This window comes from Hypomesus transpacificus, chromosome 19 (genome assembly GCF_021917145.1).
Source record: "Hypomesus transpacificus isolate Combined female chromosome 19, fHypTra1, whole genome shotgun sequence".
Taxonomy (NCBI): Eukaryota; Metazoa; Chordata; class Actinopteri; order Osmeriformes; family Osmeridae; genus Hypomesus; species Hypomesus transpacificus.
The window spans coordinates 6,050,847-6,066,470 of NC_061078.1; the positions used below are offsets into that span (position 1 = coordinate 6,050,847).

The window sequence follows — 15,624 nt, forward strand, 5'->3', positions numbered from 1 at the left end:
ACTTTCTACTAACGCTGTATGTCACTCAATATTCCGTTTCTGCCCGTTTTTAACTGTGCGCTTATATGCAATCCCTTTATGCATGTGCTTGATGCTACATGGAAATAATGCCAATGTGAGGAACCATGCATAATAGTTTGTGTAAGTGATTTTCTCATATTCATAGAATAACTAAGACTGTTTCATATGACAAAAACGTCACAAAAAAAGTTTTGATATGTTTCTCTTCTGTTTGTATTCATGTTTAAATGCATACGTTTTCACTTGTACATATTTGTTGTAGATGTTTGTGTTTCACATATATTGGGTGAAGTCAATGTATGCGAAAATCTCAGGAGCTTGAAAGGCATCAGGACGTAGATTGCGCCATCGAATGGACTCTGGCACATGATCGGCAATGCTCTTATTTTGAAGGCAAGTTCACCAAACCGGATGTATATCGAGAACTATCGAATTTCGCGGTACTGGCAAAATATATTGTCAGCGGAAGTTCTTATTTTTCGAGCAGACTGTTGTGAGAGCAGCAGGTAACCAGTTGAAATAATAATAGTGGTAAGTTACCAGATACCTAATTATACTGGTTAGTAATGTTATGACCAAAATGTATATAGACGGCAACTACATTGTTGCACAAATCATGGCTGTACATTACCGTACAGCAACATTTTGGAGCGGACAAAAGCCCAAATGTACTCGGAAGCTCAGACAGTATAAACATTTAGTGAGGCGCTCCGTGATCTACTGACGGGTTCCTGGCTATCTGGTTCCTCGCTGCGTAACGTTGATGTTGCAAATTGAAATTATAATATCAATCTTCCCTGCAGGAGATTAATGCAGCATGAATGATCCAGTGGACAATGACCTGTTTGACATTCCAGACTTTGAGCAAATAGAGGATGAGTCCTTTCCTCCGCTCCCTCCACCCTTCTCTCCTGGAAACGCAGAAGACCCTTTTGCTAACGGTGAGTCAGTCTACCTGTGCAGATCTGCCATGCCAGCTTCAGTGCCCAGGATTGGTCAGGAAAACACGATGGATGGATGTTGTTGGAGACTGTCTGGTAATCAAGGCGTGTCCGTCGTTGGTTTTGGCTTATTATGTTCAGGAGAGCAGGACGTGGACACGTCCAAGCTGGCGGAGGTTCCTGCTGCCAGACGGAGAGGCGTTAAGAGGCCCCAGCCCAAACTAGATTCTCAGAGGTAGAAATACACCACAACACGATCTCTAAGTTAACCACCTTTGACTAAGAGTTGCTTTTACTCTTTAGGACGCTTGTGGAGGAGAAATTTAAAACTTCTTTTTAGAATACCTTTTACATACAGGCTACAGCTCTTTCTGCTTCTTTAACTCAAATGAAATATATTTACAGATGTAAAAAAATGCTGAAAATAACATTATTTGCTTCCAGACTGACATCTGAAAGAGGCCTTCCGGCTCTACGCAACTTGTTCAACAACATTCACTTCAGAGGCAAAGGACATGAGGTGAGAACATACCTGGTTACCACTGCTGCAGGACCCAGACATACCTTCAGTACTTTCTGTATTTGCACTGTTTATGTTAAATGAAAGTGTGAGCTACATGAAGGCATGTGGGATGTTGAGGTGTTGATGGTGCTAGTGTTGCAGGCAGAGGACCTGCACACGCTCATGCAGCGCATGGAGAACTGGGCCCACAGGCTGTACCCCAAGCTGCCCTTCCCAGACTTCATAGACAAGCTGGAGACACTAGGGAGCAAGAAGGACGTGCAGGTGAGCTGGAGTATTTATTACAGGAAGACTTAATATGGTCTGTTAGAGGGGTACACAATGTAACTATTTGTGACCTTCTAATTCCCCAGACCTGTCTCAAGCGAATACGATTGGACATGCCAATCACTCATGAAGATTTCATTGGTAAAGACATACAAACGCCATTCCAAATAGAATAAATGGATTCTAGTTAATACTGCACATGTTTACAGTTCTGAGCATGAGCAGTATGTACTAGTAACAATAATCCGGATAGTTGTGTAACAGCTCATGTCGTCCTCGTCCAGGTGATCAGGAAAAGGCAGGGCTGGATCAAGAGGATCGTATCCACAACAACATGGATCCTTTTGAACGTTTTCCTGAAGATGCCCTGGAACAGGTCCCTTCTACCCCCGCCCTCTCCTCTACCCCCGCCCTCTCCTCTACTCCTATCCCCGCGCTCTCCTCCACTCCCGCCCTAACAGAGGAACAGCAACAACGCATCAGGCACAACAAGCAGCTGGCTCTGGAAAAAAGACTGGCCCTCATGCAGCAGAAAACAAGTAGGTATCTCTATAGGAGTAATTTGGAGACATCTATAGGAGTAATCTCTATAGGAGTAATATGGAGAAATCCCAATAGGAGTAATATGTAGGCTCATGCTGTCAGCAGGGGGTGCAGCAGCACCCTCAGCAAACCTAACACTAGTTCCCCTGGCCATGACCGTAGGTATCTGTAGGAGTACTACGTAGGTATCTCTATAAACTACTGTGAGAACCTGACCTCTCGGCCCCTGACCTCTCACCCCCAGACTCCCCCACAGGATCCCAGGTTGTCTCCAGTCAGCAGCAGCAGCACGGCGGAGAGGATCAAGAGTGATGAGTCATCAGCTGGACCTTGGGGCTGGGGGCGCTACACTCGGTGCTGCTGGGGTTAGGGTTGGTGTGTTCAGGACTGTTCTTAGGACAAGATCTGACAGTCCAGTTAGGGCTGCTCAAGAACCATTTTATTTAGTAGGTTTCACCATGTTATTTTCTTTATTCTGAACACATCTTACCTCTCAAGATTTGTGTCAAGTGCTTTTTTATCATACCACAGTTTTTTTGGGGGGGGGGGTTAAAATGTTTTAACTTGTTAATGCAAATGAAATCAGACTTAAATGCCTTTAATAAAGTCATATGTATTTACTTTGCCAGCAGTGTACTTGGGTGCATGGTTAACTTGACTGAGTGGTAGAAAGCTAAAACTGGTCTGACTCAACTATCAAACTGTACATTTCAAAACCCTATCCTAGAAAATTGTCCACACATTTTACAAAAATTATTATATTAAAACTCTGTGCAAGATAAAGTCTCCCCCACCTTGCAGAAAGTTTGAATGTTCAACCTGGGCCCCCCAGGCTACAGGGCCCCCCAGGCTACAGGGCCCCCCAGGCTACAGGGCGAGTGCCTGCAGAGCCAGCTCCCGGACCTCCTCCAGGACAGAGTAGAGGCTGGGACGGGCCGTCTGGCAGAACTGCCTCTCATCCCTGGAGAGCCGAGGGCCCTTGGCCTGCTCGTCCTGGGCCCGCTGGGACGCCTCTGCCTGGAGGAGCACCTCCTGGACCAGCTGGGAGCGCCCCTTTGGCTGGGGCTGGAAGGGCTGGGGCTGGGAGGGCTGGTGGGGCTTATTGCTAACCACTTCCAGGTGGAGGCTGTCTGAGTGGCAGCGTGAAGCCTGGACAGAGATGCGGACCTGGGAAACACAAACGATCATGCTCATCAGTCACTGGACTGGGTTAGGGTTAGGTACCCCTATATGGATGAGTAAGGACAGCTGGGGATGGGTGTAACTCATTACTTAACTGCAGATCAAGAGGTCAAAGATTCAAACCCCTCCCCATCACTTTGGATAAAAGCATCTGCTAAATAACCATGTTATTCTTGCGTGACTAGTGAGGTTAGGGTTCGAAGATAAAAGGTGACTCACGGTGATGTGGTTAAACAGCTGGAAAGTGGAGGTACCAGAGGAGGTGGAGGTGGAGATGTGGTCAGGGTAGCGGTGGACCGAGCCGCTGTCCCACTCACAGCCTCCATCTCTCCTCAGCCTCAACACCAGGCCCTCGCGGCTCCTCACGTACACCGCCCCCTTCAGGCCATATCTGGGAACAACAGGCTGTTAGCATTGTAACTGTAATAATAACAATAATAATGTGTTAAAATGCTCAAATTTAAAGCAACGTTCAGGAGAGGATTTGTGACCTTCTGATCCTGAGTCAAATTTTCTACATGACACTATGTAGAGGTAACAAACTACTACTCATATTATTGTTTTTATTGATTTTATGTAAAGCACCTTGAGCTGCAATTCTTGTATGAAATTTGCTTTATAAATAAAGTCTTATTATCCCCACCCATGTGTCTGTTGAATGTAGCAGCAGATGTGTGGTGCTTACTGGGGCACGAAGACCAGCATGCCGTTGGCTCTGATGGCGTAGACGATGGCATCGGAGAGGCAGTCTGGGTCTGTCTGAGGGTCCTTGTCTCTGAAGTACAGACTCTGGAACAGCTCTGTGGACTGCTTCTGGGCCCGCTGTGCTGCCTTGAGACACAGGGACACATCAGTGGGTGGGGTATAAAGGGATATAAAGATATGTAGAATAGTTTTGAATTATTTCAGAAGCCTGGAAACAGTCGGCCTGGGCAGCTTCCTGGCCAATTAGACAAGACTTTCACATTCTTCATTAAGCACATACTGGAATCCAAATTAATATACAGATTAATAGAAAGTATAGCAGAAGGTCAAGGAACAAGGGTTACAGCAACCTAACCCTAAGTGCAACAATAACATCTCAGCTACAATTAATATCCCATAGAGGGCAGCCTAAACAAGGTCATACAACATTAGTATGCGTCAGTATGACTCCTCCTCACTCTGTTCTTGTTGTTGATTTGATGAGCCACTTCCTCCAGCTCCTTGTTATTGGCCCGGGGTTTGACAGGCCCCACCCCCTTGTCCTGACTGATTGCAGCGATAAGCAATCGGTGGACAATTATGTCGGCATAACGACGGATAGGGGAGGTGAAGTGGGTGTACCGGTCCAAAGCAAGACCTGAAGGAGACATGGTACTGGTGTTACTGTAGTGATAGTACTGGTGTTACCGTAGTGATAGTACTGGTGTTCCCGTAGTGATAGCACTAGTGTTCCTGTAGTGATAGTACTGGTGTTACTGTAGTAATAGTACTGGTGTTCCCGTAATGATAGCACTACTGTTACCGTAGTGATAGTACTTGCGTTCCTGTAGTGATAGTACTGGTGTTACTGTAGTGATAGTACTGGTGTTCCCGTAGTGATAGCACTAGTGTTACCGTAGTGATAGTACTGGTGTTCCTGTAGTCATAGTACTGGTGTTCCCGTAGTGATAGCACTGGTGTTACCGTATTAATAGTAGAGGTGTTCCCGTAGTGATAGCACTAGTGTTACCATAGTAATAGCACTAGTGTTCCCGTAGTGATAGCACTAGTGTTACCGTAGTGATAGTACTGGTGTTCCCGTAGTGATAGCACTAGTGTTACCATAGTGATAGCATTAGTGTTCCCGTAGTGATAGCACTAGTGTTACCGTAGTGATAGTACTGGTCCTGAGGGCAGGTTCCGGTGCAGAAGTACAGAGCGTTGGACATGGCTTGCGTGGCCATCATCCTCAGCAGGCGGTTGAACTGAGGGTCCTGGGGGTCCTGGGCCAGGGTTAGGGACTCAGCCAGGCTCTGGTTGGACCTGAGGGACAGCTACTGTTACACCATGGTACTGCTGCAGGACAGCTACTGTTACACCATGGTACTGCTGCAGGACAGCTACTGTTACACCATGGTACTGCTGCAGGACAGCTACTGTTACACCATGTTACTGCTGCAGGACAGCTACTGTTACACCATGTTACTGCTGCAGGACAGCTACTGTTACACCATGTTACTGCTGCAGGACAGCTACTGTTACACCATGGTACTGCTGCAGGACAGCTACTGTTACACCATGTTACTGCTGCAGGACAGCTACTGTTACACCATGGTACTGCTGCAGGACAGCTACTGTTACACCATGGTACTGCTGCAGGACAGCTACTGTTACACCATGGTACTGCTGCAGGACAGCTACTGTTACACCATGGTACTGCTGCAGGACAGCTACTGTTACACCATGGTACTGCTGCAGGACAGCTACTGTTACACCATGGTACTGCTGCAGGACAGCTACTGTTACACCATGGTACTGCTGCAGGACAGCTACTGTTACACCATGGTACTGCTGCAGGACAGCTACTGTTACACCATGGTACTGCTGCAGGACAGCTACTGTTACACCATGGTACTGCTGCAGGACAGCTACTGTTACACCATGGTACTGCTGCAGGACAGCTACTGTTACACCATGGTACTGCTGCAGGACAGCTACTGTTACACCATGTTACTGCTGCAGGACAGCTACTGTTACACCATGTTACTGCTGCAGGACAGCTACTGTTACACCATGTTACTGCTGCAGGACAGCTACTGTTACACCATGGTACTGCTGCAGGACAGCTACTGTTACACCATGTTACTGCTGCAGGACAGCTACTGTTACACCATGGTACTGCTGCAGGACAGCTACTGTTACACCATGTTACTGCTGCAGGACAGCTACTGTTACACCATGGTACTGCTGCAGGACAGCTACTGTTACACCATGGTACTGCTGCAGGACAGCTACTGTTACACCATGGTACTGCTGCAGGACAGCTACTGTTACACCATGGTACTGCTGCAGGACAGCTACTGTTACACCATGGTACTGCTGCAGGACAGCTACTGTTACACCATGGTACTGCTGCAGGACAGCTACTGTTACACCATGGTACTGCTGCAGGACAGCTACTGTTACACCATGGTACTGCTGCAGGACAGCTACTGTTACACCATGGTACTGCTGCAGGACAGCTACTGTTACACCATGGTACTGCTGCAGGACAGCTACTGTTACACCATGGTACTGCTGCAGGACAGCTACTGTTACACCATGGTACTGCTGCAGGACAGCTACTGTTACACCATGGTACTGCTGCAGGACAGCTACTGTTACACCATGTTACTGCTGCAGGACAGCTACTGTTACACCATGGTACTGCTGCAGGACAGCTACTGTTACACCATGTTACTGCTGCAGGACAGCTACTGTTACACCATGGTACTGCTGCAGGACAGCTACTGTTACACCATGTTACTGCTGCAGGACAGCTACTGTTACACCATGGTACTGCTGCAGGACAGCTACTGTTACACCATGGTACTGCTGCAGGACAGCTACTGTTACACCATGGTACTGCTGCAGGACAGCTACTGTTACACCATGGTACTGCTGCAGGACAGCTACTGTTACACCATGGTACTGCTGCAGGACAGCTACTGTTACACCATGGTACTGCTGCAGGACAGCTACTGTTACACCATGGTACTGCTGCAGGACAGCTACTGTTACACCATGTTACTGCTGCAGGACAGCCACTGTTACACCATGGTACTGCTGCAGGACAGCTACTGTTACACCATGTTACTGCTGCAGGACAGCTACTGTTACACCATGTTACTGCTGCAGGACAGCTACTGTTACACCATGGTACTGCTGCAGGACAGCTACTGTTACACCATGGTACTGCTGCAGGACAGCTACTGTTACACCATGGTACTGCTGCAGGACAGCTACTGTTACACCATGGTACTGCTGCAGGACAGCTACTGTTACACCATGGTACTGCTGCAGGACAGCTACTGTTACACCATGGTACTGCTGCAGGACAGCTACTGTTACACCATGGTACTGCTGCAGGACAGCTACTGTTACACCATGTTACTGCTGCAGGACAGCCACTGTTACACCATGGTACTGCTGCAGGACAGCTACTGTTACACCATGTTACTGCTGCAGGACAGCCACTGTTACACCATGGTACTGCTGCAGGACAGCTACTGTTACACCATGTTACTGCTGCAGGACAGCCACTGTTACACTACGGTGCTCCTAAGTGCCAAGGCCTGCTGCACTGCGAACTGGCTGTGGATGTTCCCTGGAGGGAGGGGTTACCTGGTGTCGATGCTGAAGCCCCTGGCCTTGGCGCTGTCGATCAGCTGGCTGAAGGCCTGCTGGCGTGGGGGCGGGTGGTGCCGCAGCAGGGCCTGCTGGGGGAAGCTCTCCTGGATCTTACGCGCCACCCAGTGGTTGGCGAAGATCATGCACTCAGCCACGGTCTCATGCACCTCGAGGGGCTGGCGGGGCACCAGGGAGGAGATGTTCCCCTCCTCGTCCAGCTGTGCCTTCACCTGCAGCACCAGGAAACCAGGTGATGTTATCTGATGCAGCACGCAGGTTAGGGTGGTACCCTGGTGATCAGGTTAGGGTGGTACCCTGGTGATCAGGTTAGGGTGGTACCCTGGTGATCAGGTTAGGGTGGTACCCTGGTGATCAGGTTAGGGTGGTACCCTGGTGATCAGGTTAGGGTGGTACCCTGGATGGTGATCATTAGAATTGTCTTTCTTTTCTTGCACAAACCATAACTCATAACCAGGCCCAAACAGAATGCCGGCGCAGAATTCAGACGAAAACTCGCAGATTTTCAAGTAGAATGCATTGGTCTGAGGCAAAATGTAAATACACTTTTCAACTCATATTACGTCTCTATTATAAATACCTTCAAACGTATTATAAAAAAATTCTACAAATTGAAAAGGAAACATTTATCGACCCAAATTACAGCAAGAGACAGGGCCAGGGAGTTTTCAGTCGATCATTATGGGGATGGATCAATACTTTTTTGCAAAGTCTGTCAACATTCAACCATATTTGCCGTCAAAATGTTGTGGAACATCTTCGGTCGCTCCGACATAAGAACAGGAAGGCTAGCGGAATTCTGCAGATTTCCGGTCTGAATAACCGCAGAAAATGTGAAAAAAAACGTATTATGTTTGGGCCTGCTCATAACTCATTTTGGTTTTGAATGGGTTAGGGATAGGTGCTGTCACCGCCTAAGACTTTTGGTCGTCACTGTAGCCAGAAACGCATTCCACAAACAAAACAGAATGAAACCTCGTACCCACCTCCACCCCCTCCAGCTCAAGCGCCCCCCCTCTGTCCCTGCGAGCCCGCAGGTGCCTGGCTATGCGTGTCAGGGTCTCCAGGTCCTGGGTGAGCCGGGCTAGTCTGGTGTCCCTCTCTGAGGGCTCGATCTGGGCCAGCTCTAGTACCTGGCCCCCCTCCCCCTCCAGCAGGCTTTGGGCCAGCTCATAGTGGAGCTGGTAGCAGGAGCGGATGATGCTCCGGCCGTACCACACGCTCTGCACCTCCAGGGTGTGAGAGTCCAGCTCCCACAGCACGCTGACCGCATACCTGCACACAGGGTGACACCACTATGTATACCACATGTACCACCACATGCATTGTGCATGTGCATTATGGAAGTGACGTTAATTGGATACCCAACATCAGGGTGTTGTCATGGATACCCGACAGCAGGGTTTGTAGAAGAGCTGGCTCACCTGTCAACCCCTCCCAGCAGGGAGCACAGGTCTGCACTCAGCACCGCAGGAAGCATGTCATACCTGCGGTCTGCCAGGTAGTAGGTGGTGGCTCTGGGGAGAGAGAGAGGGGTCAACGGGAGGAAAGAGGAGATGGGAATGACCACCCTCCTCCTCCTCCTGCCTGGGGCAGCCTCCTACCTGGGGCAGCCTCCTACTTGGGGCAGCCTCCTACCTGGGGCAGCCTCCTACTTGGGGCAGCCTCCTACCTGGGGCAGCCTCCTACCTGGGGCAGCCTCCTGCCTGGGGCAGCCTCCTACTTGGGGCAGCCTCCTACCTGGCGCAGCCTCCTACCTGGCGCATGCCTCCAGGTCGGTGAGGTACCCCTCGGGTACGAAGTGTGTGACATCAGCGATGTGGACCCCCAGCTCCAGCCTCTCTCCCCCCAGGCTGCGCACCGACAGAGTGTCGTCAACATCCTCGCAGCCCAGCGGGTCGATGCTGAACACCAGATGAGACTCCCGCAGGTCCCGCCTGGAAGCTTCCTGCTCTGGGTCCACCTGCCAGGGACGCTCCGGAGAACTGACCGGCATCTCCCGCAGCTGGACACACACACGCAAGGTTACACACACACATACACACATTCACACACACATACAGTGTTCCTCACTATGCAAACCTGACAGTTGTCTAGTTTAGGTTAGTTATGCTGATCTGTAGCTTGACAGTTCACCAGCCTCTGGTCCTGACCTGGGCATCAGAGAAGGGGGCCAGGTGGATGCCGTTCTCTATCAGGATGGTCTGAACTTCTGTCTCTAGCTCCCCCACTCGCCCCAGGACCCGCACCATGTGACCGCTGGGGTACAGGGATGTACTCTCCCACGAGTCCATACGCACCACCACCCTGTGGTCCTGGAGCCACAGGACAGGAGGAAGAGGAGCGGAGGAGGTTAGACAGGGCAGGAGAAGAAGAGGAAAAGGAGGTTGGATGGAGCATGGGAGGAAGGAGCTTTACAGAGCCAGTGTTAGCCTGTTACTGAAGGTAGCAGGCTAGGCAGTGAGAAGGCTAGGTAGTGTTAGCCTGTTACTGAAGGTAGCAGGCTAGGTAGTGAGAAGGCTAGGTAGTGTTAGCCTGTTACTGAAGGTAGCAGGCTAGGTAGTGAGAAGGCTAGGTAGTGTTAGCCTGTTACTGAAGGTAGCAGGCTAGGTAGTGAGAAGGCTAGGTAGTGTTAGCCTGTTACTGAAGGTAGCAGGCTAGGTAGTGAGAAGGCTAGGTAGTGTTAGCCTGTTACTGAAGGTAGCAGGCTAGGTAGTGAGAAGGCTAGGTAGTGTTAGCCTGTTACTGAAGGTAGCAGGCTAGGTAGTGAGAAGGCTAGGTAGTGTTATCCTGTTACTGAAGGTAGCAGGCTAGGTAGTGAACTTGTGGGACCTGCAGTGTCTCGGCCTGCTGGGTGCTGATCCTGATCTTGGGGATGCGTTCGTCCCAAGGAATCGCCAGGATACGCTGGGAGGTCCTGCTCTGTGATTGGCTATCTTCCCGGGGGGGAAAGGTCACCACGTAGTCCCTCCAGTTTCTCTGGAGGACGCCCACCACTCTTCCTGCGGGAGAGGGGGGGACAGATTGAGAGGAACAACTCAACAGAATCTGTGTGTGTTCATGTTAGTTTTTGTCTGCACAGGTGTGTGTGTGTAGATGCTTGTGGGCTGCCATCGTACCTGTCGGCATGGGCTGGCTCTGGGCCTCTTCTCCGCTCCCCTCTTCCCCCTGCTGATCCGTCAGGGCAGTTGTCCTCCCCCTCCACTCACTCCTCGGCAACAGCTCCACAACGACCACGTCGTTATGCACACCTCGGTTACGGTTCTTAGCTCCACACACCAACATGTCCGTATTCAGCTCTGGGATGGAGGGAGGGAGGAGAAGAGAGGAGAGGGGGAGAGAAGGAATGATGGATAAATTAGAGAAGGAGAGGATGAAAGAAGGAGAAAAGAGAAAGGTTAATGAACCACAAGATAACCCAACATTAAATTGTATTCATCTAGCAGGCGGTTTCATCCGAAGCATGACACCAGGTGAAGAGTTACCTGTGTTCTTGTTGGAGGCGTCCATCCTTAGGAAGGCCTCGTGCTGAGCTCTGTGCCGGTTCACGCTCAGCGTTCCCTAGGAGGCACCGGGAGAGCAGACGTCATATACACGTGACTACGCCAACCCTGACCCCACGTCAGGTTTGAACTTCCTTTATCTGCCACTTAGCCTTGAATAAGGAAGTGTCTCAGCAAGTATTAATACTGACAACCAGGGCTCCAGGAAGAAGGTCAAATATAAGAGCTGCTTGTTTATCTACTTTCTAACTCTGGTTAAATACATTTAATGCTGGGTACACACCACAAGATAATCGGGCTGATTTTGGGTCGATTTCCCCCTTCCAACAATCCTAGGTTATATTATCTATCGGGACATTAACTACAGTGTATAGTGTAACTGAGACGACACAGTAAATAATTCCTCTTTCAATAAACCCCTGTTCCAGTGTTGAGCGTTAAATTAGCTGCACGGTCTGTAGAGATCTTGGGACGAAGCCACCTTTTTGTTCTAAAACCGGGCTATACGCCGCTTCGAAATAGAAGCCGTACCACCACAAAATAAACTGTAAAATCAGGGTACAAGCCGCAATTTTATTTCCAAAAAATACAGTAGGTAATGAGTCACCACTGTTCCCATGAAATCAGAACTCCCAAGTTGGGATCACGTCGTCGTCTGAACCTTGATCTACTCTTTAGACGCACACCCGCTCTCTCCATCACACCAACCTGGAGGAATCTTCCGGACTTGATGCCAGCCTCCAGGATCTCGGCAGGCAGGTGGTCGACGTACTCCCTCTCAGAGCCCTCACCCCCTCTCTCCTGCAGAGCCTGGGCGATTGAGCTGTACAGCTCCTGGGCAGCCAGCAACTCCGGCCAGAAGGTCCTGAGGTAGTCCTGAGGAAGGAGTCAAATGCCGTTGTGTCCTTGGGCAAGGCACTTCACCCTACTTGCCTTGGGGGCAGTGGCGGTTCTGGCACATTGTGCGCCCAGGGCGAGTTGATACAACCTGGCTACGGCAAAGGAAAATGAAACTCCTCCACGGCAAGCAGGGGTGCCTGCAGCTGCCTGAAAGGGGCGCCAATATGCCATTTCCCCACTAACTGAAATGATCGATAAGAGAAAACCGCGCAGATATTTCGATTTTTTAATGCTCGTGCGCCCCCCACGTGACATGAAAAAATGCGGGCGGCTGCCCGGTCTGCCCGTGCCTACAACCGCCCCTGCTTGGGAGGAAGGTCCCTGTACTTACTGTAAGTCGCTCTGGATAAGAGCGTCTGCTAAATGACTAAATGTAAATGTAGAGGATAGAGAATGTGTGGGTGTACCTGTGTGGAGAGGATAGAGGATGTGTGTGTGTGTTACCTGTGTGGAGAGGATAGAGGATGTGTGTGTGTTACCTGTGTGGAGAGAATAGAGGATGTGTGTGTGTGTTACCTGTGTGGAGAGGATGTGTGTGTGTTACCTGTGTGGAGAGGATGTGTGTGTGTTACCTGTGTGGAGAGGATGTGTGTGTGTTACCTGTGTGGAGAGGATGTGTGTGTGTTACCTGTGTGGAGAGGATGTGTGTGTGTTACCTGTGTGGAGAGAATAGAGGATGTGTGTGTGTGTTACCTGTGTGGAGAGGATGTGTGTGTGTTACCTGTGTGGAGAGAATAGAGGATGTGTGTGTGTGTTACCTGTGTGGAGAGGATAGAGGATGTGTGTGTGTTACCTGTGTGGAGAGGATAGAGGATGTGTGTGTGTGTTACCTGTGTGGAGAGGATGTGTGTGTGTTACCTGTGTGGAGAGGATAGAGGATGTGTGTGTGTTACCTGTGTGGAGAGGATAGAGGATGTGTGTGTGTGTGTTACCTGTGTGGAGAGGACATACACTCCACAGTGGAGGCTGCTGTACTCGGCCAGTGCAGCCTGGTCCTCAGTGATCATTACAACCGGCTTCAGACCAGCCAGGTGGTCATGGTACCACACCGCTGCATGGTACACGCACCTGCAGACACCCCCCCCCCCAAACACACACATGCAGCACACACACAAACACAGACAGCACCCAGAACCATATTACAGGGGGCAGAAAATCAACTGTGGCTGTACTAACCTCTCAATTACGTTTCATGTTGTGGTCTCAGTGTGAGTGAGATACAGTAGGCAGCAGGTAAAGTAGACAGGTATCACACCTGGTCTGCCACCTGTCCTGTGTCTCCCCCTTCTCCCTGGGGCAGTAGGAGTACTTCTGGAACTCGTTAGCAAACAGCACACAGTCGTAGCGGGGGTCCTTCAAGAGCCCGCGCAAGCGGTTGTACTGCCTGTTCAAAACATCAACCATCACTCTTACTTGTAAAAGTTAGGAGTGACATCACTGACACTTGTAACAGTTTAGGAAAGAACCAGCCAGGTGTAAAGATGTCACTGTACCTGCGCCCGCGGCTGTGTTGTACCGAGTGACAGGCGGTTTGCGTGAGAACAATTCCCTGGAGCTCTCGAAACTCCAGGACCTCCAGATAATCACGCAAAACCCCCGCGTCAGGGACCACGTAGTGAGTGACTTCTCCAGAAAGCACCTTGCCATCTACTTGCACCAAAACAATAATGTTGATTGATAATCTTTAGTCACAAACCAATCAAATGCCAGGTATTTTCTCTTATTCGTTGGTTTTCTTACAGATTACTGTAAGATATTTGATGATTTTATTGTAATATTAGTACATTAGCTAGTTACAATAAGAATGTGAACAGCCATGAACACGCGAATAGTCTATATTTCAAAATGCATCTGGACATGTTGCTAGTCCTTGCTACCCCTGGTTGGACCAACAAGCAAGCTATCTAGCAACGTTTAGTCAAGTAACGACAAATGTTTTAAGGATTAACGCTACGGTACCGTTGGCACAGCCTGCCTGACAGAGAGTGCTGTAGCAAGGAACATGCTCTCTCAGATAATGTTCTCTAACCACACGAACTTTCCTGCCTCGGGAACTCTTGAGATGCAAAATCTTTTCCGTCTTAATCATTATCTTGTTTCATAAAAACAGTTGACGAGTGTAGGTTACTGGCACTGGCACTTCAGTCCAGTGTTTTCAAGCGGGTATCTAAAGATGCAAATATCTTGTTGCTGCCTTTTCGCAACACTGAGTTGAACTTCCGGTTGACGTGAAAACTTTTTTTTCAAAGTAAAGGTACACTAACGTTTTACAAACTGTCAATAATCCGTTCGCAGTTAAAAATGGTGAACAACACTGACATTCATATTTCTTTTTATTTTAGTGACACTGTCTTTGTATTTTGTAACGTAAATGTAATGTTAAAACGTAATTAAAATACACTCAAGTACACATTGTCATACAATGTATAAACTAGAGAGGGTAACATTTCTGGGGAAATTGTGAGGGGTAGCCTACTTGCGGCCGCCGCAGTCGGGGCAATTCCTATCCAAACCTATTAATTGAACTGAAAAAAGAGCATACAAAATACATTGGTTGCTGCTTATTTACTTATCAAAATACAAAGTGTTAAAGTGTAGAATGAAACAGGGTTCTCTTATTTTCCTTAGTGCAAGAGGTAGGCGAATGGTGATGTGGGAACCTCACATAGACTAGTTGCATCAAAACTAAGAAAAAGGGGCAATCCTGTGTGGTCCTAAACTATAGGGCAGGGTTCTCCAATCCTGGTCCTCGAGGGCCGCTGTCCTACATGTTATAAATGTTTCCCTACTCCAGCACACCCTGCTATAGGCCTGTTATCAGAATTAATACTCCCGCCTACTGTTATTTTTAAGCGTTTCCTCATATAGCATTTTTTAAATAATTAAACCCCTTTGAAACAAGCGTATTCAAACAACGTTGTCACCAGAGATGGCAAAAGAACCCACATCTTTCACTCAAGTAGAAGTACAGATACTCATGTTTAAAAAGACTCTGGTAAAAGTTGAAGAACTGAAGTCAAGTTAAAGTAAAGAAGTGTGGGCTCTGACATAAAAAGTAGCCATTAGGCTACCTATTTTAGTATGTAGCTGCTAACTGGATCTCACATCGTGCTAATACAAAAATACACTATATCATTTGCCAGGAATCATTTTTGACCCAGACAATTTCTCCCTCATATATGGCCACGGGGATCAGGACTGTCTCTATTCTCAGTCATGTCGATATTGTTAACTCCCTCTGTGTCATCAATAAAGTAGACTACCTTTTTTATAAACTTTTTTCCACACACACAGTGAATCTTTTTATTTAAACCTTTCCAAACTTTCTTTCCCAATTTCTTTTTCACATTTTCTTTTTTTTTCACCAAACTTT

General features: G+C 48.7%; 2 protein-coding genes across 2 annotated transcripts; one reads left to right on the forward strand and one right to left on the reverse strand.

Moving 5' to 3' along the window:
- Nucleotides 1–545: 545 nt before the first annotated feature.
- tipin (timeless interacting protein) lies at nucleotides 546–2,915 on the forward strand (the record flags this gene model as incomplete). The annotated part of the gene is made up of 8 exons (XM_047041956.1): nucleotides 546–552; nucleotides 879–962; nucleotides 1,104–1,197; nucleotides 1,407–1,482; nucleotides 1,627–1,749; nucleotides 1,839–1,893; nucleotides 2,037–2,291; nucleotides 2,540–2,915. Coding segments are annotated over 8 exons (762 nt in total), but the record flags the coding sequence as incomplete, so codon positions are not given.
- On the reverse strand, nucleotides 2,893–14,456 carry dis3l (DIS3 like exosome 3'-5' exoribonuclease). The gene is made up of 18 exons (XM_047041954.1): nucleotides 14,211–14,456; nucleotides 13,745–13,898; nucleotides 13,507–13,635; nucleotides 13,184–13,319; nucleotides 12,060–12,227; nucleotides 11,334–11,409; nucleotides 10,968–11,147; nucleotides 10,681–10,850; nucleotides 10,002–10,163; nucleotides 9,606–9,853; nucleotides 9,273–9,365; nucleotides 8,835–9,123; nucleotides 7,825–8,060; nucleotides 5,330–5,484; nucleotides 4,641–4,819; nucleotides 4,163–4,308; nucleotides 3,697–3,868; nucleotides 2,893–3,462 (listed from the first exon to the last, which is right to left on the reverse strand). Exons 1-18 carry the CDS (start codon nucleotides 14,338–14,340, stop codon nucleotides 3,163–3,165), a joined length of 3,123 nt encoding a protein of 1,040 aa, XP_046897910.1. The 5' UTR covers nucleotides 14,341–14,456; the 3' UTR covers nucleotides 2,893–3,162.
- Nucleotides 14,457–15,624: the final 1,168 nt, after the last annotated feature.

Bases quoted from the DNA above. Each gene is read 5' to 3' on its own strand.
- dis3l (XM_047041954.1), bottom strand. From the start codon at position 14,340: ATGATTAAGACGGAAAAGATTTTGCATCTCAAGAGTTCCCGAGGCAGG. The intron at 9,366-9,605 runs GTAGGAGGCTGC...CTCTCTCCCCAG, and splicing joins GACCTGGAGGCATGCGCCAG to AGCCACCACCTACTACCTGG. The intron at 8,061-8,834 runs GTGGGTACGAGG...CTGGTGCTGCAG, and splicing joins TTGAGCTGGAGGGGGTGGAG to GTGAAGGCACAGCTGGACGA.